General features: G+C 44.3%; 1 protein-coding gene across 1 annotated transcript in view; it reads right to left on the bottom strand.

Annotated features, from left to right (window-relative positions):
* The window catches only part of si:dkey-246i14.3 (ephrin A4), a 32,415-nt gene extending 8,546 nt beyond the window's left edge, over nucleotides 1–23,869 (bottom strand). The window contains exons 1-2 of the mRNA XM_068736357.1: nucleotides 23,378–23,869; nucleotides 3,918–4,216 (exon numbers count right to left, since the gene is read on the bottom strand). Coding sequence (XP_068592458.1) covers nucleotides 3,918–4,216; nucleotides 23,378–23,490 — 412 coding nt within the window. The 5' untranslated portion in view covers nucleotides 23,491–23,869. The remainder of the gene's footprint in view (nucleotides 1–3,917; nucleotides 4,217–23,377) is intronic.
* Between the last annotated feature and the right edge of the window lie 749 nt (nucleotides 23,870–24,618).

Here is a 24,618-nt window from a genome sequence, read left to right as displayed (position 1 = left end):
ATGTTTTCCTGTTTCTACCATATCAATACCTCAATATAAAAGAATCACACCATCTTCCTCTCACAGGGACACAATCTGCACGACGAAATAAAAACAATAAAACACACTGCCGAGAGTGCAAGCATAAAAAATGTAACTGCTTCGATATCAATACTGATCATGGCTCTCAAGGGAAAATTGGCAAACATCAGCTGTATTACCTGTCAGTTTAGCATTGCTTTTACAAAAAAATTCTGTCTGGAAACTGCAGTTAAATGGCTTTACATTTGAATTATTCAGAAACAGCTGCTAACTCTACAGCACACAACACAAGCTGAGTGTATGATCGCTAACAGTCTGTCCCACTTCGAATCAGTAATTTCAACTGAGAAGATACAGCACAGACTGGTAGTGAGGCTGCTATAGGGCACTATGTACTGCGGCTGGGAGACTCACACAGATTAAACAGCTTCACCAATTTGACAGCAAATGCGTCAAATTCAGAAAAAAATTATGAAAATAATGAAACGCAAAGAAAGACAGGAGCACTTTCACCAAACTACAACAGAAAGTAAAGTAAAACAACAGAAATTTGGCAAATCGTATGCAACACATCAAATGTGTTACAACTCTGCACAAGTTGCCCAGTTTGACACTAGAAGGCTGTCTGCTGAAAGTTCACCTAAAATCTCAGTTTAACACATGCGCGAACGAGCAGGATTTTGTGACATCACAACTAGTTTGAAAGCCAATCATGCTCTAGCATGCAACTAACACAAGCGTGACGTGAGAACTTGAAACCTCCAGTGCTCAACAGGTGGCAACCTTCCAGGTCTGAAAAGTGAAGCCAATGCGGAAGTGCCTTAAACTTGGATTCTTTCTAATAGCCAGCAGGGGGCGACTCCTCTGGTCGCAAAAAAAGAAGTCTGATTGTCTCGTGGAAATTACCTTACTTCTCACTTGATTTGTTACCTCAACACACGTTGTAAACATGAGTTTATGGTCTCAATCGCTAGTTTTAAGTCTTCTTCAATACAACATGTTGTTCATTTAGATTAAAATAGACAGGGTGTCTACCTTAGTGTGGCTACCTTGTGACTGACGGGTCGTTACCACTGCGTTGTCTGGTCTTGGTGTTCGTCATACAACTTTAACCCTTTCAAAGTGTGTTTTCACTTCTTTAAAGTTAATTGTTACCTTTTTGGTCTAACCATGCCATATTCAGAATTTGGTTGTACAGTACTTCGCTCCACCCTCTTGTCTCACTTCTGGTTCCAAAAAGCCGCGAAGGCCAAAATGCCAAACCAAACCAATGGAGCCACTTTTAGATTACTCTGTGATGCAACTATGGTGAGAATGAAAGAAGGAGACATCTTCTGTCCAGTAGTTACATTTTTTATATGAACAATGGTTTTGTTTTTACATCTGAGAGAGTAGTAGATTTTTCTTTTTAAACTTGCTAATTTATTGTTGTTGAAAAACCCCATTAGAAAAGAAATGTTTAAAGTATTCTTGTAATTCTTTAAAACATGTCTTCAGGGAAGATTAGTTTTGTCAAACTCCTATTTCCAAGCTCAATATTTATTTTTGTGTGAACAATGTGATTGCATACTTTCATGCCTTTGACTAATTACTACTGCATTCTTCAGTTTTAAGTGTCCCCTGGAAACTATCCCCTCAAAAGGGTTCTATGCTCGGAGCTGCGAACCATCAGAGGATGTTGAGGTCTTTCCTGTTTTCTGGGGATCCAGAAATGGAGAACCAGCGGGTGCTGGTCAGCAGGTCAGGCAGAGACCCAGAGACAGTGGGTTGACAGTGTCTGTGGGAGCCGTAGAGAGGGGCTGAGCCCAGCTCAGACTGAGCCAACTAATGCCATTAGTGTTTCTAATACTATTGTACTGTTCTCCCAGGCTAATGCCATTATACTGTCTCCAGTGCTGCGGGCCCATTCAGCACACAGACCCCAGAGCCAGACATTTGGACCAAGTTTACGCCTTATCTTTGATGTGGACAAAACACACACAATCGCTGTGAGCTCAATGTGGCCCGACCAGGAAGGGGGGGAGAGCCATTGTTGCTTTTCTCTGAACGGGCCTGAACAACCACAATAGCCCAGTGTGTGTACATATATACATGTGTGTGTGTGTGTGTGTGTGTGTGTGTGTGTGTGTGTGTGTGTGTGTGCGTGTGGAAGCACTCTCTCATGCACTCACAATGCTCCATTGTCCCATGGACCGCAACAGTAATTTATGTAAAGATTCTTTCTTTCTCTTTTCGTTTCATCCATCCCTTTTCTCCTTTGCTTTTGTTGCTCTCCCTTTTCTCTCTCCAATGTGGATTCCTCTCATCCGGCCCCTCTCATCCCTCTCTCCCCCCTCCCCTTCCCGTACTGTCAGACTGTGTCCATCTTTTGCTCTTTCTCTCCCTCTGTCACTCCTCCACGCTTCTCTACCTCCGTCTGCCTGCCTTTCCCCCCCTCCTCACTGTCGTCCCGTATTGATCTCCATTTCTTCCTTCTACACTGTGCGGTCCCTGTGTCTCTTTGTTGTCACCCTTCCATACCATGCGTTCACTTGACTCTTTCATTCTCTGCCTTGTTTCATGTCCTACTCCTTTTGGTTGGACTGACACCAGAATTTGTAAAAAAAACAGTCAACTGATTTTACAGCCACCTTTTAAAATCTTCTGTGTCTTTCCCTCCCTTTTCTCCCTCCAGTGGTTTGAGATAAGTGAGTGAGGAGCACAGGGGAGTGTAATGGGGAAAGAAGATACCGTCACTAAAATTGTTTAACAGCCTACAGGTTTAAGAAAACATCAAATTATTGTCATGCAGCGTGAATTTATGGAAAACATTAAGCTGCAGTTTGTAAACGGTCAAAGCCTCATAAAACACACTCAATCTTTTAATTCTTTCAACATCTAGGGCTTCCTGGCCGCCACACTTCCTCCAACACAGGTGTCTACTCAGAGTCTAATAATGAAATGTTAAAATCTCTTTTTGAGAACAGAAATAGAATGAATCGACATTTTTCACAAGACAGTAAGTGATAACGCTGTTTGCATATTAAAAAGGCAAATCTCTAGCCATGTATTGAACCTCTACTGTTTGAGATATGACAGGAAATTAATCTGCAACTACAAATCAATTAGTTATTATTAGCAATAAGAAGTCCTGATGATGCAGATAATGTGAGTCTTTAGTGTTTAACTTCTAGTTAGGGCTACCTAAGGATGGGATGTTACAAAATTCTTGCCATTTCCAAAGCTTGAACTTAGATTTTTGCTCGTTGAGTCATGAACATTTAAATGTACGATTTGGTTACACCTAGCGCTGATTTTGCAGATTGCAACAAACTGAAACTTCTCCTGTGTGACAAGTGTGAAGAAGAATTACGGTGGCCAACACGAAAACGTGAATGGTGCTATCTAGAGCAAGTGTTTGGTTTGTCCGTTCTGGGCTACTGTAGAAACACGGCTCTGTGAAGACGACCCGCTCCAGATAGACGGATAATTCTAAAGGTAACAAAAAAGGTATCAGGTGATTATACACTAAAGAAAACATACTTATTTATTATATTCCATTTCTGGCAATAGATCCCCTTAAAGGCTACACACTGTTCCTTTAATGTGGAATACTTAAGATCCTAGTACTAAGTAAGTTTTCAAGGGCTCCAAGTAATTTTTTCAGCTTCTAGTTGAAAGGATATGACACTTTTTTTTGCCTTATTTTTTTCTCCTGTTGCGACTGAAGGCGTCATCTTTGGTTTTTGAAAATTGTGATGGATATTTTTTACATTTCATAGACAATTAATAGATTCCTTTATTGTCCACAGATCATTAAAATTATTTTGTAGCCCTTACCAACCGAAATGAGTCCTGATCAAACCAGACACTTATTTTTTTGTAAGCTTTTGTATGGACACACATCCTCTACTCACAGCTGTAGTAGTAGTGGCGCCCTGGAAGGAACTCAAACCCCAGCGAGAAGGGGGTGAATCTTTGGATCTTCTCAGAGAAGCACACTGGTCCAAACGCAGCATGGGGGGTGTTACACTCCCACCTCTTCACGGCCCCTTTGGTCTCCACACAGCCCTGGAAAGAGGCCTCTCCCACCAGGTAGAGCGCCAGCGTCTCCGGCTGCCCGGGGCCCTGGGTCCACTTGTCGGGGTAGTGTGGGCAAATAATGTCTAGGTAGTCATTCAGATTCACCTGGATGGACAGATCTCCTTCTGTTAACCTAGAAGGAAGAACGACAATGACATTAATATTTCACGTAACGATTATAGAGTACAGAGTAATACATGACTGAAGGGGAAGGATAGGTGGTGATTAAACAGAGAGAGAGAGAGAAAGAAGACAGATGACAGGTATTCCATAACTCCTTTGTGCCTGAAGGAAGGTGGATAGTTACAGCAGATGGATAGTTCATCAATATTACACATAACAATTACACAGAGTGATAAAGCAAAGTTGTGCAGGTCTTAAAAAGAATGTTTTACAATTCGATATATATCAATGATACGAGTGCATTTTACTTCCAGACCAGCAAGGGAGCGGTGTTGAGCGAGAAAAACAATCCTTCATATGCTAATTGAGACCACTGAGGGGAGTTCAGTGTAAAATAAACTTCACTCTCCCACTACACAGCACAAATATACACAGGCGTGTACAAACCTATGCGGACGTGCATGTGAATGCACAACCACGTCTTCTGTCAAGGTTGACTGGCTTTAGGCATAACAACAACTCTGGACAAGACAGCATCATTAGAACAGAAGAGCTGCATAATGCATGCTCCTTTAGACTGTAGATTCTGACTTCCTGTCAGCTGCAGTATAAAGAGCTACCCGTGTACAAGCCAATATGGGGGAAGAGAAGATGTGAGAAAGATTGAGGGAAACCGATGTAGGACAGAGCAAGAGAGGTCAATTCAACAGGAAGAAATCATAAGACTTTGTATGAAACAGCAGAAACACTAAATGAGGAGAGAAATGTGTGACAAATGGAGGGAAAGAATGCGAGTGATGAAGTGACATGAGACGACACCCAGAGGAAGACAGATGGAGAGACTGATGACAACAGAGCTGTTGAGACAGGGCAGAGAGACGGAACACACCAAAAGTGAAGAAAGCTATATTAAGAGGAAAATTGGATGAACAGGTGAAAAAAAGAAGTGGAGTAAAGAGAAAAGAAAGTGAAGCGTTTTAATTAGCGACCCCAGAGAGTCTGAGTGCAGACACACAGAGAGGAGAACAACGGAGTGGAAGAAAGAGAGGAGACGGACTTTAATTGGGCTCCTCTTCGCATGGAGTGCAGGAGGAAAGAATGAGGGGCAGAATTTGGCTTGGGCAGAAGGTTCAGGTCCATCAGTGGGAGTCCTTTTAGAGGGGTGACAGAGCGGAGGAGAGAGGAAGGGAGTGCTGGGAGTCAGTGAAGGAGAACATGGGAGGGAAGAAAAAAAAAAAAAAGAGCGCGGAATGGGGAGGGGATGAAGGCAGTGGACTGCAGAGTAGTCTTAAGTTAAGTAGGCGGACAGAGAAGAGACCCAAAGAACAAATGAGAAGGGGAATGAATGCAGAAAGGTAGAGGAGGAGACAGAGATCACGAAACAGTAAAATGAAACAGATAAGACATGACAGGAAGCAGGAGACTGAGATGGTCCAGCAAGTCAGCGGAGGGTGTCAAAGATGGATGGAGCAGTGAGAGGAGAAATGACGAGAGACCATCAGAGAGAAACGGTGGCGTTATGGCATGGCTAAAAATGTAATAGACATCCAAGTTTTTCTGTTAACCTCGAAGCTGAATGTGGGAGCCATGGTGCATATTTCTGAGTGAGATAATGGAGCAGACAAGTGTGTGTATCGTGGGGATGCAGGCGAGACCCTGGAGGCAGGTCTCACCAAAAGCTGCTTCCTGCTCAATAGCTAGCGCACAGAATTGGCGATCTATCAACATGACAGGACACTATCGATCTGGATCCCTCGCTCAGGACACACACACACACTCCGCTGATCAATATCCCCTCTGTGAATGTGTGTGTGAGTGCGTCTGTATGGCCACGTCCCGATAGCTCTATTACCTGTGTGTGCTAATTACAGCCGAACAAAGGAACTTGATTGTCTGTTTAAGGGAACACAAAAGCAGATAAGCCAGTGTAGGTGTAAGTGCACACGCACGCACACACGCACGCACACAAACACAATCACACACACACCCGTTTACTCCTCGTACTACCTGTGGTGCTTTCTGAGGCTTCAACGAGGCAGAGAAATGTTTACTTTGGTGCACCAGCTGTGGAAGTACGTGAGTGTGTGCGCGTATTGGCAATGGGTATGTAATAATAGACATGTGCTGTGTCAACATGCTGCATCCCCTCTTATACATGTCATTCACCTGTAACTTCATCTGCACTGCCCCCCCCCCCCCACCACCACCACCACCACCTGATCTGCATTCCTCCTTACCGCCTTCCTCTCCTTGATCTCTTCCCTTTTCCCCACTTTGGATGTTGTGCACTCTTCCCCCATTGCTTCAGAGGCTGCATCTCACCCTGCTCTCCCTCCTATTTCTGACTCCTCTCTATCCAACATTACCTCCTCTTCCTCCCACAAGTCTCCAACCTTGGCCTGTGCCATATGCACGCCAGCAATTACAGAGACGGTGTGCTCTACTGATGTCAAACTGTCAGCCCCCTTTCGATTCTCTCTCTCTCTCTCTCTCTCTCTCTCTCTCTCTCTCTCTCTCTCTCTCTCTCTAATTACACCCAGCATCCTCCCCTCCTGCCAGCCACCACGCAGCAGAGTGGTGACAGCACAAGGGCATCATGGGAGCACCAAAGGGCTGGGTGTAGTGCTGGAGCAGCCTATCAGCGGGAGAATCCTCTGGAAGCGGAGGACAGGATTGGTTTGGGCCAGTGCTGGAGCAAAAGGGGAGAGGGCAAAGAAAGACAAAGTGGCACACACACTCACACACTTGTGTATTTAAGCAAATGTGGGCATGCACACACACACACACACACACACACACACACACACACACACACACACACACACACACACACACACACACACGAAAGTACTTCAGGAGAATAAAACATGCTCCATCCCTCATGCCAGAGGGTAATCGGTGACACCCTTCTGAGGACTGGTGCAAGCTCTTGGTTGATAAAGAAAACTCTCACCGAGGAGCCGAATCAAACACAACATGCTGGGCGCTTCAATGGAGAACTTGAAAAGGCTAACATTTAACCCTTTTATAATTGCAGGAACTCGCATTTAAAATTCAAAAATTGCACATAACCGATGTCCTCCCAAAGTGTGCCCATGTTAAGGAGTGTGCACACAGAAGCATGTACACACGTGTGTGTGTGTGTGTGTGTGTGTGTGTGTGTCTATAATGAAATGCAGGGGGTTGACTGTGGCAGAGACCTTTGATCCTTTAATATGAGAGAATAATTAAAGGAGCAACAATCCCACAACACGGCTTCAGGAATACAGAGCAGATACTCCATCACGCAGAGCAGCTGCGTACTATGCATACTGAATACACTTGGGCACTTAACGCATGTACTGCACATAAACATGGTGGGTACTAACATTCCACTACAATGAAAAATGCTAATGACATGCTTACACTGCACCATGCATGTAATGAATGCATACTATAGATACTGTAGCTTTAATAAACACTTTCATGCTCGTGATGGAACGATAACGAGCCCACAGTAAAAGTGTGTTGGATCCCTGTAGTGACGACGGGAGACCGAAAGGCTTGGTGGAGCCTCAGTTCTTCCGTGGTCAATCACAGCAGGGCGATCGCTAACTCTGCTCACTACGCTGACTGGGCATAGCACGCTGTGGTCACTGTGCCTTGGCTGGGCATAGCATGAAGCAGCTTTAGCCTCTATGCTGGGTGCAGTTACACTTCTGGTGAAATGGGAGGATGACTTTGGGAAATAGTATTTTTGGTTATTTTAGATTTGGGTGGGATTTATGACAGATGAGTAGGCGTCAGGCGAGTCATTAATCTCAATGAATAAAACAACGTCAACTTTGACGTACTGATTCTGGGTGTCACGGTTGTGTTTTGTTAATCCGACTATAGTCATCACAATGGACCAGTCACACAAGCATTCTTAACGGCCAAGTTTCAGACCATATGACAAATCTATAAATTTAAATGGAATCACTGTGATCAGTGGATTTGTTTTGCTGAGACAAAGTAAATCAGTTTAATTCTGGTGAATTCTGACACAAATCGTTGCACTGCTGACCAACTTCAACCTGTATTCATAGAGAATGCTGCAGGAATGAGTCCTACAACAAAAATGAAAGTCAATTGTTTTTTGTTTTAAAATGGGTTTTTGGTTAGATGCCAGAAATAAGGTCTGTGGTTAACACAAACAAGAAATTTTAACATTTTGTTCTACGGTATAAAATACAACAGTAGATGCATCACTTTTGAAGCTTTTATGTGCCTTAAAAAAGTCGGTTAATAACAAATGGCTAAATGAGACTACAAATCCATCTTCAGAGCTTCATTGTGTATACTCACGTGACCGTGGTGTAGTTCTTTTATGAAGATACAATTTGTTAATTTGTGAAGATTTTCTTTTAGTATCATGAACTTGTGTTTGCCACAGAGATTACTTTCTGCAATAATCGAAAATTCAAGGGAATCCAATGTTTCGTGGAGACCTACAAATGATTGCTGCTGTGCCACTTTCTGGTGGCATCTGGTAACTAAATCACAAAGAATTGAGTGCAAACATATCTCAACACAAGTCTGACTAGAGAGGGACTGTAGAAAAAATATACACACCTAAAACACCAATACATTTGGATGAATAAAACCAGACATTGCAGTACTGTTGGGAAGTAATTGATGAAAAAGTATGAAAGAAGTTTATGACAAAAAGAGCCCAAAGACAGTACAGGAGGAAAGCGGTAACAAGGCAGAACTAACGAGAGAACATTGTCTCTTGATGTCTCCAAAGCCTCAGTGACCTCCTGCTCCACAGGCTATCCTCTCTTCAGAGGAAGAAAGAAAAGGAACCATACACCTGCAGTGCTTCAGCCACGATTCAGACAATGAGAGAGAGCTCATCTATGTGCTACTGCACCATTTCCAAGAATGTTTTGTTTCTCATTTCCCCTCTCTTGCTTGATCTTTCTCTGTGTGGATGTAAAACAGAGCAGAATCAGGACAACCCCCCCATACCATCTATGAGCTGTGCCCCCCCACGCCCACACAAAGCCATGCTGTGTCTGCAGCCCAAACACCAATGTTGTGTCTAACCTGGTGCTTACTCCCCTCAACGCGCACAAACAAGGACTTCACCCCCCACCGCTGACCATCTGGGGCCCCCGTCCCGTCCCGCCGGCCCAGCTGGCAGAAAAATCCCCGCTCCAACCTCAACGCTCTGCAGACCCCGCCTCTCAGTGTCATCGAACTGGGGCCAAAGAAGGCGATCAACCGCTCCTCACCGAGAGGAAAGAGGGACTTAAGGGGAACAAGCTGTTGCTCTTATCCACTCTTTCCTGTTTTGTATGCCTATGTGTGTGTGTATGTGTGTGTGTGTGTGTGTGTGTGTGTGCTTCCATCAAGGTCAGCAGGAAGTACATATCCCTGCCACACTAGACCTTTTGCTTTATATTCTATGACTCTAATCTCCAAATGTGGACGGCCTTCCTATTTTTTCCGCTCTTTCGTCTCCATCCACTTAAGTGTGTGCTTTTTCTTTACATGAAAGTTCTGAGCACACACATCATAATAACGTGCATTAAGATCTTGCTGGCTTCTGCTTAACATGTCCCTGGGGGGAGCTCTGTGCCATTAGACATATGTAATGCCTCTGCCCTCATAAGGGTAGAAGGATAAGAGCACAAGTGCACAAACACATTGCAAAGCATTATATATCGATACGAATTTGGCGCATAAGCGTTGGCGACTATGGCTGTCGGTGTGTGTGTGCAGCCCGGATGAAGTGATTGGTTGCACCTTTCTTGCCCTGCAGGCTCCATTAAATGACCAGGAGGCACCGGGCATTCAAACTGTGTGGATCAGCAGGCTGCCTCGTGTCCCCACAAACACGCACACCTGCTGCTTCAGGCCCCGAGGGATTCTCAGCCTCAGGTAAAGACAGACCCTATTTTCTGCCTGTTATGGCATAGGTCCTCCTCTGTGTGTGTGTGTGTGTGTGTGTGTGTGTGTGTGTGTGTGTGTGTGTGTGTGTGTGTGTGTGTGTGTGTGTGTGTGTGTCCATTTTGTGGGACTCAGCAGCACAACAGGATGTATGGCTACGGCCGTCAGAGCTGAGGAAAATTGCACGATTTGGGCCCACAGGACCCATCAGTATGGAAACCAATCCATCGGAACCATTTTGATACGGCTGCAGGTCTACGGAAACCATCGCCCCCCTTTGTGGCGGAGCTCTGTCATGCATAGGCACCGCTCTCCATGTGTGGTCCGAGTCCGATCCTAAAATAAGCTTTCCAGCGACTTTTCTGGGAGGTATGAAATTACTGTCCACAATATAAATGGACAAGAGTGCAGTCTCGCAGTCTACGGCTCGATTTTCTTTTTCGCCGTTTGACCAAAAAACACTGGAAACGTTGCCTCACCGTGCCCACCAGCACGGCAGCAGCTGTAAGTGTTCTGACTTGACTCTCTCACCTGCTCTGCGTGGAGGTGGCCACTCTTGTACGAGGAGTGTGAAGGGGAAAAAAAGGGCACAAGAAGACGAGTTTCAGCTCTCACGCCGAGAAGAGCGACGAGGACAGCGCACAGCAAAAGAAATAAGCACGGGCGAGAGCGGAGTGCGCGTACGGCGAGGGGTAAATAAGGTCAGACGTGCCGTTGCCAGGACAACAACCAATCCGGAGCAGGGATTGGTGCCAAACCAAGGCCCCACCCATTCATCCTTCGCTCCATCCGTCTTTTTTCCTGCATCCCTCTGTCGGACAGCCTAAAACCTCAGAGTAATGAGTGCTCTCCATGTTTCTGCAGTCTAAATGGAGCTGCAGTGTAAATACAGGGCTGATCTGTACAGGTGCCAGGCTCGGATACATAAACCTGAATATAGCTACAGTACCTCACCGCTCAGACACTGACGGAAGGAGTGAGGAAGACAGTGACAGCGATGATGGATGGACACAAAAAGCCATGATTCAAACTATTTATGAAATCTATCAAAAGCGTATTGCTACAAAGTGGCAGCTGGGCTGATCCACTGTGTCAACATCATTTATCTCAGGTTTGTGTGCCAACTTTGCCGTAGTGTCAGAGCAGATGAGTCTAGCTAAATAAAGGATGTTGTCAAATTAATGTTAACTTTGAAGTAAATAACACTTACACAAAAGGTCGGTCACATTGGGTTTACGCCAACGGGACAGGTGATGTATGGCTGAGGGGGAACAGGACCATCTTTTTCCTATTGATTCAAAAAAATTATTTGGCAACCGGCTTTAGACTGTAGATGTCAATCATATACTGTATCTGGAGGTTTAAAGTGGTCGATGGACGGAGAAACTCTAGTTACAGCTCCTTGAATATGAAGATTTGAATCTTTTCTCTTTTTTACATCGTTATAGATTAAAAGTCTTTGGGATTCCAGATGATAAATGTTAAATTAATGACATTATAAAAACTTGTCACCTTGAAGTCTGGGAGATTTTACACACCAAACAATTAAATCAGATTAATCTCTAATAAAAATAATCATTACTTGCAACCTTAAGTTGGCTTTTGGTCCTCTGTTCAGTGACGCTTGTCTGTCTTTGTCTGCGTCTGAATGTTGTTGTGAATTTTTAGTTTTTGTAAATATGATTACATCTTTGTAGCAGTGTTTGTAATCATGACACATCAGTTAAGTTCCGTTTCAATGCGACACATAATACCCCACATAATGTAATACACTTATTTTATGCTCTTATCTCTTACCTCTTGTCTACAACCTCATCTATTATACAGTATTAACTATACTTAACTACACTTATGTCTCAGGTCTCTCAGCAAGGCCCACCTGTGTAAGTGGGTTAAGGAAGACATGCGAGCAACACCCCTTAAAACACACACACACACACACACACACACGATACACTCTTCACTACAGTGAAAACGGTGCTCGCAAAGCAAATACACTCAGCCAATAAATCAGACTTGGCTTTGAGAATCCATCATTTACTAAGTGGGTCACACTTCTGATGCCGTAGACACTCTTTCCTCTCCATTCTTGCACTCTGTGTTCGTCTCTCTCCAACACGTGAAGGTCAGTGCTGGATAGGCAACATACGATTCATCCCAGGTGTGCGTTCTCCCTCGCTTTCCCTCTGCGTCTGATTATTTTGCTGGTTGTTAGTGAAGGAATGGCCAATTGGAGGGATCGAGCTGCCTTTCAGTCAGTCCATCAGTCAGACACACACACACACACACACACACACACACACACACACACACACACACACACACACACGGAAAGCTGCCCTCATACAACCAACAGGCCTGAATTATTTAAACAGAGGGAAGGAAAGGAAAGGAGAAGATGGAGAGAAAGAGATTGGAGAGGCACACGAGCAGAGGAGTAAATAGAGTACGCTGGCCGCTTTCCGTCCCTCTGACTCCTGGTGAACTTATTTCAAAACTTCTATACTTGGTCTCACTCCCATCTGCTTTCTCTCACCCCATCTTCAGCAGGTCTCATTTCCTCCCCCTGTCAGCGAATCCTACACCTTTCTCGTCCTCTCTTCCCTTCGTTGCTTCTTCCTCCATTATTTCACCCACTTCGCCCTCCCTCCCTCCTCTGTCTTTTTCTCTGTTTATCTAAGCACTTTCACGGTCACTGCTTTGGAATCCCAGGAGCCTAAACTGGCCCCCTCTCCCTCCCTCGCAGCCGATCCATGCTTCTCTCTCCCTCTCCATCTTTCTCCGTCACAACGGTTAAGATTCATATCGCTCAATGCATCGGGGGAATGGAAGGTCCCCCTTACTCCCCCTCAAGGCAGCCAGCTTTGTCCTGTTCTAGTCACGCACAGCCACACACCCGCCCGCCTGCCCCCTGCCCTCACACACATTAACACATATTCACACCAGAGGTATGACACTGATGTCTAATACCAATCAGCTGGAAAATAAAGTGACTAGAAATAAAACTATTGAGACATTTTCACAATATCCATCCATTTGGCGTTAAGGCTACTGAATGTGTGTTTTTTATAAACTCAATACAGCATATTTAGCTCCAGTACATTCACTTATCCATTGCTTTGCAGTGTGTGAAATTAAATTCATCCATTCAGCATTTGGGCTGATATAACTGGATGCCAGTCTCTGCCTCAAGGCCGGATGCCCCTGAATTTCTTAGAAAGGCCAGTTGAGTTCCACAACGCTGATGAAGGGTTTAGACACAATAAGAGGGAAGGAGGGGGGCTGGATTTAGGAGCACAGGGGAAGGAAGTTGTGTGGGTCAAGAGGAGAGGCGGTCTGACATAGTGCTAACAACAGCCTGAAGTTGGAGTGGGATTAACTGATTAATTTGAGATTAAAAATGACTGGTCTCTACTTAAGGTAATGAACCGCAATGACCCGAAATTGATTGACACGCAGTAGTGTACAGTGCAGGAGTGTGTGGGTGAGTGTTTTTTCATCATACTGACACAAAGTCCGCTGTAAATCCACTGCAAAGTAAGCAAATACCACACAAAAAAACATATGTTTATATTCATATATCTACTCTCAATGAAGAACAAAACCGCTCCCAACTATTTTCTGTTCTGAAAGAAAATCCATCAGGGAACCTCTTTAAATGAATAAAAGTAGTGAGTAAGGGATTTTCTGACTTTCATGACTAGGCATTTGTCACCGGGTGTATTTTGGGAGAACATGCAGATTAATTCCACAATCATAAACACGCAGCTTCTGCTCCAGTGTTTTGAGAAGCACGCGGCGTACAAGAACTCCATTTCCAGCTGAATAGGAGAGCAATGAGATTCATGAGTTACCCTGCTACAAGGCCACAGCTATGGAGATTTGGGACAAGGCTATTTCCCCTCTTCCATTCAGCACAACATTACCACCACTACTCTGGATGCTCTCGGACTGTGAATTACAGCCATCTGATCATTTCTGATGAATACAACAAAGCATACTTTTGGACAGGGACAGATAGCAATTCATCAAAAAATGACAGTTTACATTAAAAAAAATATGTAAAAAATAAACTTTAACAAAATGTAAACAATTTAGTCCCAAAGAACGGTAGGTGTACTGTTTGTACAGTACCGACTCTGCATACCAACATGTCAGCAGCCTGTCAGTGCAGTAGATGGTACGAGCTATCTTAGCATCCCACAAAAGCAATAACATATGCACCATACTGCAGGTTGATCAAAGAACTAATTCTGTAAAAAAAAAAAAAAAAGTCCACATTCCTTGAACTTATAAATAAAAGATTTGATTGGAACAAAATGTTAAAGGAGAAAAAAAATAAAAAATAAAAAGAAGAGGAGGAAGGGCAGAAAAAGAACAAGGAAGCAGAGAGAAAAAATAGCAGTCAGAGTATCAAGAGACAGGAGATCAAGCTGCGCATTACTGCACACCCGGAGATCATGTGGTACTGGTTATTGCTACAAAAATAACACATCCAAATATGCTGGCACGCACACACACACTCCCATATCTCATCATCTTAATACGAGCCTCAAAAAATCTGGGCACAGGCATGTTTGAATAAGCATATGAAACCACATTCCATTCATATTTTTGTCCTTTCTTACTCAGGTAAAGAGACTCTACTGTAATTTCACAACATGCATACCCAATATGCTTAGTCAACACGCACGCACACAAACCAGAAAGCAGTGTCAGGTCTAAATCTGGTGCGATTCCTACTCGGGCTCTCCCTAGAGTCCATGCAGCCGTGTGTGTGCAGGCAGGCCGATGGTGCTATTGGTAGTGTGTGCATGTCTCTGTACCACACCTGTATACGAGCCTGCATCACAGAGTGTGTGTGTTTGAGCCCCTGTGTGTGTGTGTTACGGCAGGAGGGGAGGAGAGTGTGTGTGTGTGTGTGTGTGTGTGTGTGTGTGTGTGTGTGTGTGTGTGTGTGTGTGTGGGGGGGGGGGGGGGCTGCTTGTGACAGTGATAGTAATTCCTGCTGACATCCTTTCTTCCCTCTCTCCCTCTCTCCCTCTCACCTCATCCCTCCATCCCTGGGGGCCTTCCCGAGCTGTTTTGGGAGTTGAAATCTGTTGACTCTTTCCCTACCATCCTCTCCTTAACGCATTCGCCATCCCTCGCTCTCTCCACTGCAGGTCTAATGTTTTTACAATCTCTGGGGGCCAATGAGAAAAGGGAAGCGGAGAGGGACCGTGTATATTCATATGTGGTGTGTGGTATGTGTATGCCAGCCCCAAAAGAAAGAGAAGAGGAATGTGTATGTGTGTGTGTGTGTGTGTGTGTGTGTGTGTGTGTGTGTGTGTGTGTGTGTGTGTGTGTGTGTGTGTGTGTGTGTGTGTGTGTGTGTTTCACATCACTGGGGGCTGGAAAGTAGGCTGTGGTGCCATACTTCTGGGAGGCAATGGCAAAAATAATATTAGTTTTTGTTCCACCATGAAAAAGTCTCCCATCACAAAGTGGATGCAAAACATCTTCACATATGTTGTGTGATCCATCTCCTCTGGAAATCACACAGCGCAGGATGAAAGGTGTTTTTTAAGAACTGGGAATATAGCTGACAAAAAGTGTTAATTGAAGCTCTTTACCTATGAGAAGGTAATACTGATAAGCAGAATCATAAATAGGTACTATACACAAACGTTATACACCCCCTAAATACACACATACACAGGTTCACACCCCTTCAAGTATTTTTATCTAAGTGTCTCTTTGTTATTTCTAGATAAAGTGTAAATGAGCGGCGCTTTCTAGCAGGTTTATTAGTCCATAAAGTTTGTTCTGGTGTGAAGACAGCCGCTCTTATCTCTGCTCTGTGGCTTCTGGATGCACACCATCTCAGTCAAGACACACTGTACTGACGCGAGCACATGGCATGGCAACTTATGTGCTAGCTCACATGACAGGAGGTAAATACTAATCAATGAATACTGACAACTTACAGAATCAATAGGAGCATTTTTGTATTGGTGTATATGTATTCTCTGCTTTTTCCTATCAAAGGATGTTTCTATTTGCTCCAGTGAGTACAGGACTGTAATAGAATTTGTATGATTAATAATACAAAAAACATTATTATTATTATTATTATTATTATTATTATTATTATTATTATTATTCATGATAGACACTTTAGCTCGAACAAAAAAATTAAACTTAAAGCTACTTCTTACATTGGACAGTTCAGGTTCCTTGAGTTGTTAGTTAAACCCAGTGACATACTGCATCCGTTAAGGCTTACAGATATGCGTCTTAAACACAATCCAAAATTGTACAAGTATGCTACTCACATGGACACCCTAGAACTGTGTCTCCAAATCTGTGGCATGTAAGACGGAAATCCGATTTTTAAAGATTCATGACAATATCCTTGAGAGTTTTTCTTAAAATTGGAGAAAAAGGATGTTCTTTCTTTCCTGGCTGCTAACGACAGGACTCACACTGGGAGACCCATATCAATATTCTTCATACGTTCATATAAATCACAAGTGCAACTGTGCGAACATGGTGTTTCTTCACAGGCTTCATCAGGTTTGTTCAGTAACAGAGATATTCACATCCAAAAACATGGAATTGGTACAAGTTCTACTGAGATAAAGGAAAACTATTGCACTGGTGCATACAGCAAAAAGCTTTCGGAGTGACTTAAGCAGCTTTGAAGACTTGAGGTATGATGGCAAACATGTCTCATGTCCTCCTGGCATCAAGGACCTTGTATGGTACAATAATCCAGGCTCCTGCTACAGCCTTTTGCTCTGCCTGGGTCAATACTAATTCAATTTCTGTCTCTGGGAATTCCCAGGTTGCCTCTTGGCAGAATTTCTGAGCTGAGTGGAAGAGCATTGTGTGAGGTTATATGTACTTGAGAGTGTGTGTCTGCCTTTCAGTGCGTGTGCGTGCGTGCGTGTGTATTTCTTAAAATGCACGTATTGGCTTAACAACCAGCAGACTCGATAGTGTTTCCCACATTTTTTGTTTACATATTCTAACGCTACAATTTAATTGCTGTTTTGTATGTAAAAAAATAAAATAAATACCCGGTTGGCCCGACACCCACAACAATGCCAGCTCATTGTGCACCATGAATGAATGCGCTCCCGCATGGCGCTCACCAACAACCCTTAACCACCACAACCACCCTCTTCTCACACACACACACACACACACACACACACACACACACACACACACACACACACACACACACACACACACACACACACACACACACACACACACACACAAGCCATTTTGTGCCAAAGCCAGACAACACTGAACCTCATTTCATTCCCCAGCTGTTCCACACCACTTGGACACATTCGTACAATCCAACTTATTACAGCTTAATGCAACCTAATATTGATGTATGTGTGTACACAGAGAAACAGGGCAGTGTGTGGGAGAGAAATTGGGAAAGAGATTGGTCCATATGCAGCCTGGTGATAATGCGAGGAGCCGGCGATAATATCTGGGTGTTAAATTGGTATCGATTGACTAAATATCCTGACCAGGAGGAGAGAGCGGCCGTCCTTTCATGCTTGTACACCATGTCTGCTCCGACGGCTCCAAGCTGCACTGTGACTATCTGATCCATTTTAATACAGACATCCTCACCGCTAGGCCTCTGTCGAAACCTAATTTTCAACACGGTGTGCTTGAATCTTACTGTGTGTGTGTGTGTGTGTGTGTGTGTGTGTGTGTGTGTGTGTGTGTGTGTGTGTGTGTGTGTGTGTGTGTGTGTCTCTGCTTTCAATTCAGTTGCAAAGATTATTTTTGTTGTGAAACTTTTATGTTGGTTTCACTCTTGGGTATAATATAACACTAAACAGTCAAATGCAAGATTACTGATTTCACACAGATATACGCACAGATAGCAGTCACCTATATCTGTAAAGTAACACCTGTAATACTTCACAAAATGAGGCCTTGTGACACTTTAGCGCAAAAGACATGGTTGCACAATACTCATTCTGCATGCCCCACCTTTAAAAAAAACCCAAGCGTCCAAAGGCAATAACACGCCTTTTCCCTGTAACATTTCAGTCACACCTAAAATCAACTAACGAGTGGAAACTAAACAATGACCTATTTAGACGAGAGGCCAACACAGCGGTTGGTAAATGTTCCCACAGACGTTCACCGCTGGCCGGAATTTAGAGTTTTTCCAGTCAAAGCCACTTTCACTACTTGCTGTGAGCGGAAGAGAAATCTAAAAAAACTTGTATAAAACATGAATCACGAAACATGCGTGTGTGTTTTAATAGGGCCGGGCATCCTGGTGCATTGCTGGGTTTTGTTTTCCCAGAGCTGAAAGTTATCACACTCCATCTCTTCTCGAGGAAACTAAAAGTTCCCTTTCGCGCAAACCAGCAGGTCAGTGCCAAAAGCACACACACGCACAAACACACAAACACACACACACACACACACACACACACACACACACACACACACACACACACACACACACACACACACACACACACACACCTCTAACGGAGCTATTGTTCCACTGAGATGAACTTCAACTGACAACAATGTCGTCCAATGTCAATTCACAGGCGCACACATCACTAAAAAAAAAAATCACTGCCTCGCATTGTTTTCCGACAGAGATGAAGAAGCTTGAGTGTACACATCTACAGTTTACCTTCAGATAATACACTCAATACCACAAACAACAAAACAAGCCAAAGCACATTTACAGGAGACAGATAAGGTACACAATCTCTGGATCTACACAGACCACAGCACAGCAGCGAGGGAGACAATCGGCATTGACGCAGAGGAGGGAGACACTGATACAGTTAGATGACAGATGAGGGGAGAGAGAGAGAAACAGAGAGAAGAGGAGAGAGAGAAGAGAAAGAAAGAGAAAGAGAAAGAAAGAGAGAAGAGAAAGAAAGAAAGAGAAAGAGAGAGAGAGAGAGAGAGAGAGAGAGAGAGATTGCTTTGTTAGCAGGACGGGGAATAAAGTGGTAATTACCTCACTGTGGGTTTGTTGATTATAGTTCAGCTGGGTTCTCCATGTTAATCATTTACCAGGGGAAGACAGAGATTAGTACAGAGACAGACACAGTGAGGAGAGATAGCAGGTAGTATGAGGAACACATTCATATGCGCGCGCACACACACACACACACACACACACACACACACACACACACACACACACACACACACACCGGTGGGTGAAGAAATAATAAAAAAAACAATTAAAAAAAAAATCTGTCTAAAAGTGCAATCATCTCTTCTGACAAGACATGATTACAAACACGGTCTGCTTTCACTTTACTGTATGTACACTGCATATGTGTGTCTGCTCGCCCACAGATCAGATATGTGTGTGTGTGTGTGTAAGAAGGTATGGCATGCAGAATGTGATTTACTTTGGTATTTAAACTAGATCATTCATGAGTGCACACAAAAGGGAAATGATGCATAAACAGAGCAGAGATTACACGGAAGACTTATGAGGGCTGCTTTCAATAAAGATACAGAAAACCAATACAAATATTCATCTCCTCACGCACCGTTTAAACATGCTTCACTGGCTTGGAGCTCGCCCTGAGCTTTTGTCAGAAGAGGGGAGAGAGACACAGACAGAGTTCAGAGGGCTCTGGTGTCGCTGTAAATGCTATAAGGTCTGTGTCCAAACTTGTGAGTGAGTTCCAACGTAAGCAGGAGACAAGGAAACGGGTAAGAGAAATTGTTTACAACATTCCTATTGTTCAGTATCTCTTTTTTGTAAAAGGCCAAAAAACTTATCTCTAATTGACACCCAGATAATTTGCCACTCTGCCAAGAAAAGAGGAGTCTGGAAACAACAGTTTGGAGCTGTGATCCAGAGGAACTGTTGGAACAAGTTGGCCTCCTACCATGTTGGATAAGAGGGAAAGCAATAGCAGAGGTGTAAGCCAAGACCGAGGGTAAGTCTGAGGACAGGGGAATGGAGTAGCTGATTTAAAAGGTTTAGGTTTGGGTGACATTTATTCTTATTACAGATGTGTAAGCAACCCGAATACGGATGGTAAAAGTTTGTTTAAAGCAATCTCTTGCAACAACAAAAACAGGGAATTCAATCCTTAAAGTTGTGGTGCTCTGTGTAAACTAGCTGACAGATCTTGAGTGAATTTATGAGGAAGAATGTGGCAGCAGACACTGTTGTATCAGCAAGAAGGCTGGTCAACTTATTTTGCCCAACAGGTTTTAAAGCACACCACGGCTCAGAGGAGGGGGCTGAATATACCAATAAACTAGTCTGAGCTTGCTACTCAGGAGAGAGCTGAGCTATACTGTCAGCACACACTCAAGCTTGGAGCGCCACGGTTATAATATTTTACTAACCTCTAACTGCTCCAGGAAGTAAAAAAAAATAATTTCTCCTCTAATAAGGAACTATCGCTCTGAGAGAAACACCGTTATAAAACCGAGAACGATCGTAAACGCTGTTCATAAAATCATAAAAGGGCAATCGACCCTCTTGAGCCCCACAACGAAACAGACCAGGGTATCTTGATTCCACGATGTTCGACGCTGACCCTGCAGTCACTCTCTCGCTTCCATTTCAAAGCTCCATTTTTCAATCTGGAGGGTGCTAAATGTGTGCCAGTTAAAGTGCTTCAGCGAGCCTTTGTTACAGCCATATTAGCCAGCGAAGAGCAGAGCAACAAGGCCCTTCAGTCTCCACTTCACTGCCCCTGCTTCATTAAAACCATAAATCTAGATGTCCAAAGAAAAAGTGATGGCCAGAGAATGTCTTCTGTCATCTGTATTAAAGAGGTGCCGGATTGGTCTCCAGCTCCGGTTATGTTATATACGAGCTGAGCCTTTAAAGTGATGGCAGCTCGCTCCTCTTCTCTCTGTTTGTCAGAGATGGCAGGAACAATGAATTTCCTACATCTGCAACATTTGCCAAAAAGGTTGAACAACCAGAGAACACAGAACAGTCTGCTAATATTAACTGATTTAAGAAAACACAACATCGACATATTAACGTGTATAGTTGTGATGTTAGCAGCAAACAGTTAGCGAACAGTTGCCCATTTACAGACCTAGCAGACACAGTTCAATATTAGCATTTCAAGTCCTGTTTCTGTCCACCTGGTGTTCAAAATCCACTCTCTTCTATGACCCATATTTGCTGTTTTGTTCTCCACCGACTTCTATGGGAAACATCTGTCTCTTTAACTGCTAAATGCTTTACTGGTCTCTAACTGCTGTTTGGTGTCGACCAGGTTGCGCATGTGGCTTTAAGAGAGATAAAGGCTTTAAACAAACAATGGTGAAGCTGAATCTAAACCATAAAGTTGCTGGCTCTTAAACCAAAACAATGAGCTGAAAGACGCTTCATAGAGCCGAGAGGGGAACTGCAGTCAGATAATAATTCACTTTGGGTTTGTCACTACAAGCGACTTTCACATAAGACATAGTAATCTGGTCTATTGTTGATGTGGAAATACTAATTGGAGCAGTTTTAAAAAATGAAATTGCAAAACTTAAACTATGACATCATTGTGGACAAATAAACAAAAAGCCAAATGTGGTGATTTTGTAATCTAGAGTGCCATGGGCATCACTGGCACCCTGGACTCTGCAGTGCGGTGTAATGCCAACAAAAGCATCGCTCTCCTGTCCCTGCGCTCTTTTTCCCCTCGCCAGGCTACATTTACAGGCCTCAGGACAACCTGGCTGGCTGCTAATCGAAAATATGGTATGGGAAAATGACTGAGGCTCCACTAATCACACCGCCAATATCCATCACTGGGCGGGAGGGAGTCGTGAGAGATAAAGGAGATAAAGGAGGTAAAGGAGGAGGAGAGGGGGGGGTGCAGACAAAAAAAGAAAGAAAAGGAGAGCGGGATGTAACAAGGGAGGTAATGAAGAGTGAGGAGAGAGGAGAGGAGAGGAGAGGAATGAAAAAGAGTCCTAGTGGTAAACCCAGGGGATTCTGGACCGGGTGCAACATCTCGGCTCCGCTGATAGCTTTGTGATTGGGTGGTGTTGCTGATGAGAGTGATTCTCTGCCACAGTGGGTTACCCTCCGCCATGATGCTGATGGCATTGTGATTGTGTGGTGTTGCAGCCAACTGTGTGGCCCTGCCACAGACTGTGACCATTCATCCCTGAATCCCAGGGGAACAAGAAGGTGCTTCCTAATCCTCGGCGTTCCTCCCCACCACATTTCTGTTGGATCCCAATTACAGGACTGGGTTTTACCCGCTTGGACACACCGGATACAACCTCGGCTGACTCCAGGATGAGTCCTGCAGATCTGACAAAGGAGCCCTCAGGGAAATTATCCATCCCAGGAGTCATATCTCTGTATGTTTGTGCATCCACAAATGCAAAACAAAACAGTCATGGACAAGAGTGGTCTCGGTGGCCAACGGCTATTAACTAAAAAAGGTAATTCATCTGAAACAGTGTTTGGGGAATCAGGCCCAGCGGAGAGCGAGAGTCTTTAAATAAGCAAGTGAGAGGCTGTGTTGTTTTGGGCAGTAGCTCTACTGGCCCCGCAGGTCTCCCACCCCAACCCTTCAATTAGCCAGACTGGAACACCTGGATCAGCAGGTGAGCCTAACTCTGCCCCACTAATGGCCCCAATAAACTCTCTTACTGACACACACACACACACACACACACACACACACACACACACACTCCCATTATCCAACTACATATTCGCTTATGCACAGCAGCACTTTAGACTTTAATATACACTTGTGTCCTCAGAATGCTATCTAGGACACTATTTAGAACAAACACTTATGAGATACCCTTACTTCTGGCTTGCTTTAAGTGGAATAATAACCAACTCCGAAAGCCAGTGGACAGGTGAAAGCCAGTGTTGGAGCGTAGTCATTATGATAAAGATAGCTGCGGGGAAAAGGTGAGATCAGGCCACTCAGTAAAATACCTGACAAGGCCTAGCTTTTGGGCGAGGGCAGACTTCAGGTAATCATACCTGCTCTGCACTCATCAAGTCAGAGGACGTGAAGTCGCATAGCAGAGGTTCTTAAAACCAACACACGTCTGACTCATTTAGTAGGAATTATTATTATTGTGCAATAGCATGGCAGCGCAGGTTCAAACCAGCTACGCTTGCTCTCCAAAAGGAACCACATTCTTTCTCTCCACATTAAACCTTAATTAGAGCCGCTAAAAACAAGACTTTTCTCATTTAAGTCCCGCAGGTGAGCGTCGTTTAGCGCACAGTTTTCCTCACCTTGCGTTTGTAGAATTCCAGTACACGACGTGCCGTTTGCCCACAGCAGCGGAGATTAAGTTAAAGAAGAAAATCGTGGTTTTCCACGCAGGCAGCGCTCCCGGTGTCCCCATCCTGAGCGCCGCGCGGGGGCCGCGGAGAGGCTCTGCACCGGCTGGGAGTGGCGTGTAAATCAGGTGAGGAGACCCCCGACAGAAGGAGCTCGGTGGAGAAAAAAACTTTCCCCAGCAGCTTCACCAACTCATCAACAAACGTCTAAGTCATGCGCTGCTGCAGTTTCGCATGATGCATTAAGGTAAACTGATTAAAGTCACTCAAAAAAACAGGTTGAATCACAGGCTGCAGAGTGGGAGGTGTGAACTTCCACAGGGAAAAGTTCTCCTTGAGAGTTTCTCCGAGTTGATCCGCATGGTGGTTATGAACTCTTGATCTCTTTCTAAAAAGTAATAAAATATACCTAACTTGAGTGTAAAGGTCAGAGTTTCGAGTACATAGTCATGAGTCAGAATATCAATTGGCAATGCCAGCTGGTTTGGCAGCAACAGGCTGAGCAGCGTCGAAAGGGCGGATCCGCTGAGCTGAGGGCGGTGCCGGGGAAACTTCGGACCAATCAGTGGACAAGGGTGTGGTGATACTGTGTGCAGGGCAGTGGTTAAATCCTTGAGAGGTGCGCCGACTGGTGTGAGGAGACAGTCTGTCACTGTTCCAGTTTTTCAGGGAAGCCTGGGACCCTCTGTCCTCTCCGCTCCCCCTTGACATGACTCACCTGGAGCCGAATTCCTAAAACGTATTTAAACTTATGTCATGCAAGAAGCTCCAACACACAATTTAGATTCCTTGAGCAGCTCCTCTGCAAGGTGTTTGCTCATAGGTACTCCAGCAGTGAGGTGCCTTTGAGCAGCTGGTTCACAGATTTCAACAAGCGCACTTCCTTCTTTATTCTCTTCATTTATTTAGCTTATAGGCTGGTTGGGCTACTTTATATCTCCAAGTAGGACAACGTTACATGGTGAAATGGTGCATTCAGGGACCCAACACACAAGATAATCAAACAGTGGGGAGCCACATTGCCCCTGTAACTGTCTTCTGCAAGATCCACATTTAGGTCCACTGCACTTGGTGTGTGTGTGTGTGTGTGTGTGTGTGTGTGTGTGTGTGTGTGTGTGTGTGTGTGTGTGTGTGTGTGTGTGTGTTGATAGGTATTAATTCACTGGTTGTTGTCAGACGGCCCAGGGGAGGTT

This window comes from Cebidichthys violaceus, unplaced genomic scaffold (assembly GCF_023349555.1).
Source record: "Cebidichthys violaceus isolate CVI_PGR_0920_01 unplaced genomic scaffold, fCebVio1.0.p SCAF_7, whole genome shotgun sequence".
NCBI lineage: Eukaryota > Metazoa > Chordata > Actinopteri > Perciformes > Stichaeidae > Cebidichthys > Cebidichthys violaceus.
The sequence above is the reverse complement of the archived record's forward strand: the minus strand, read 5'-3'. Positions and strand labels throughout refer to the sequence as shown.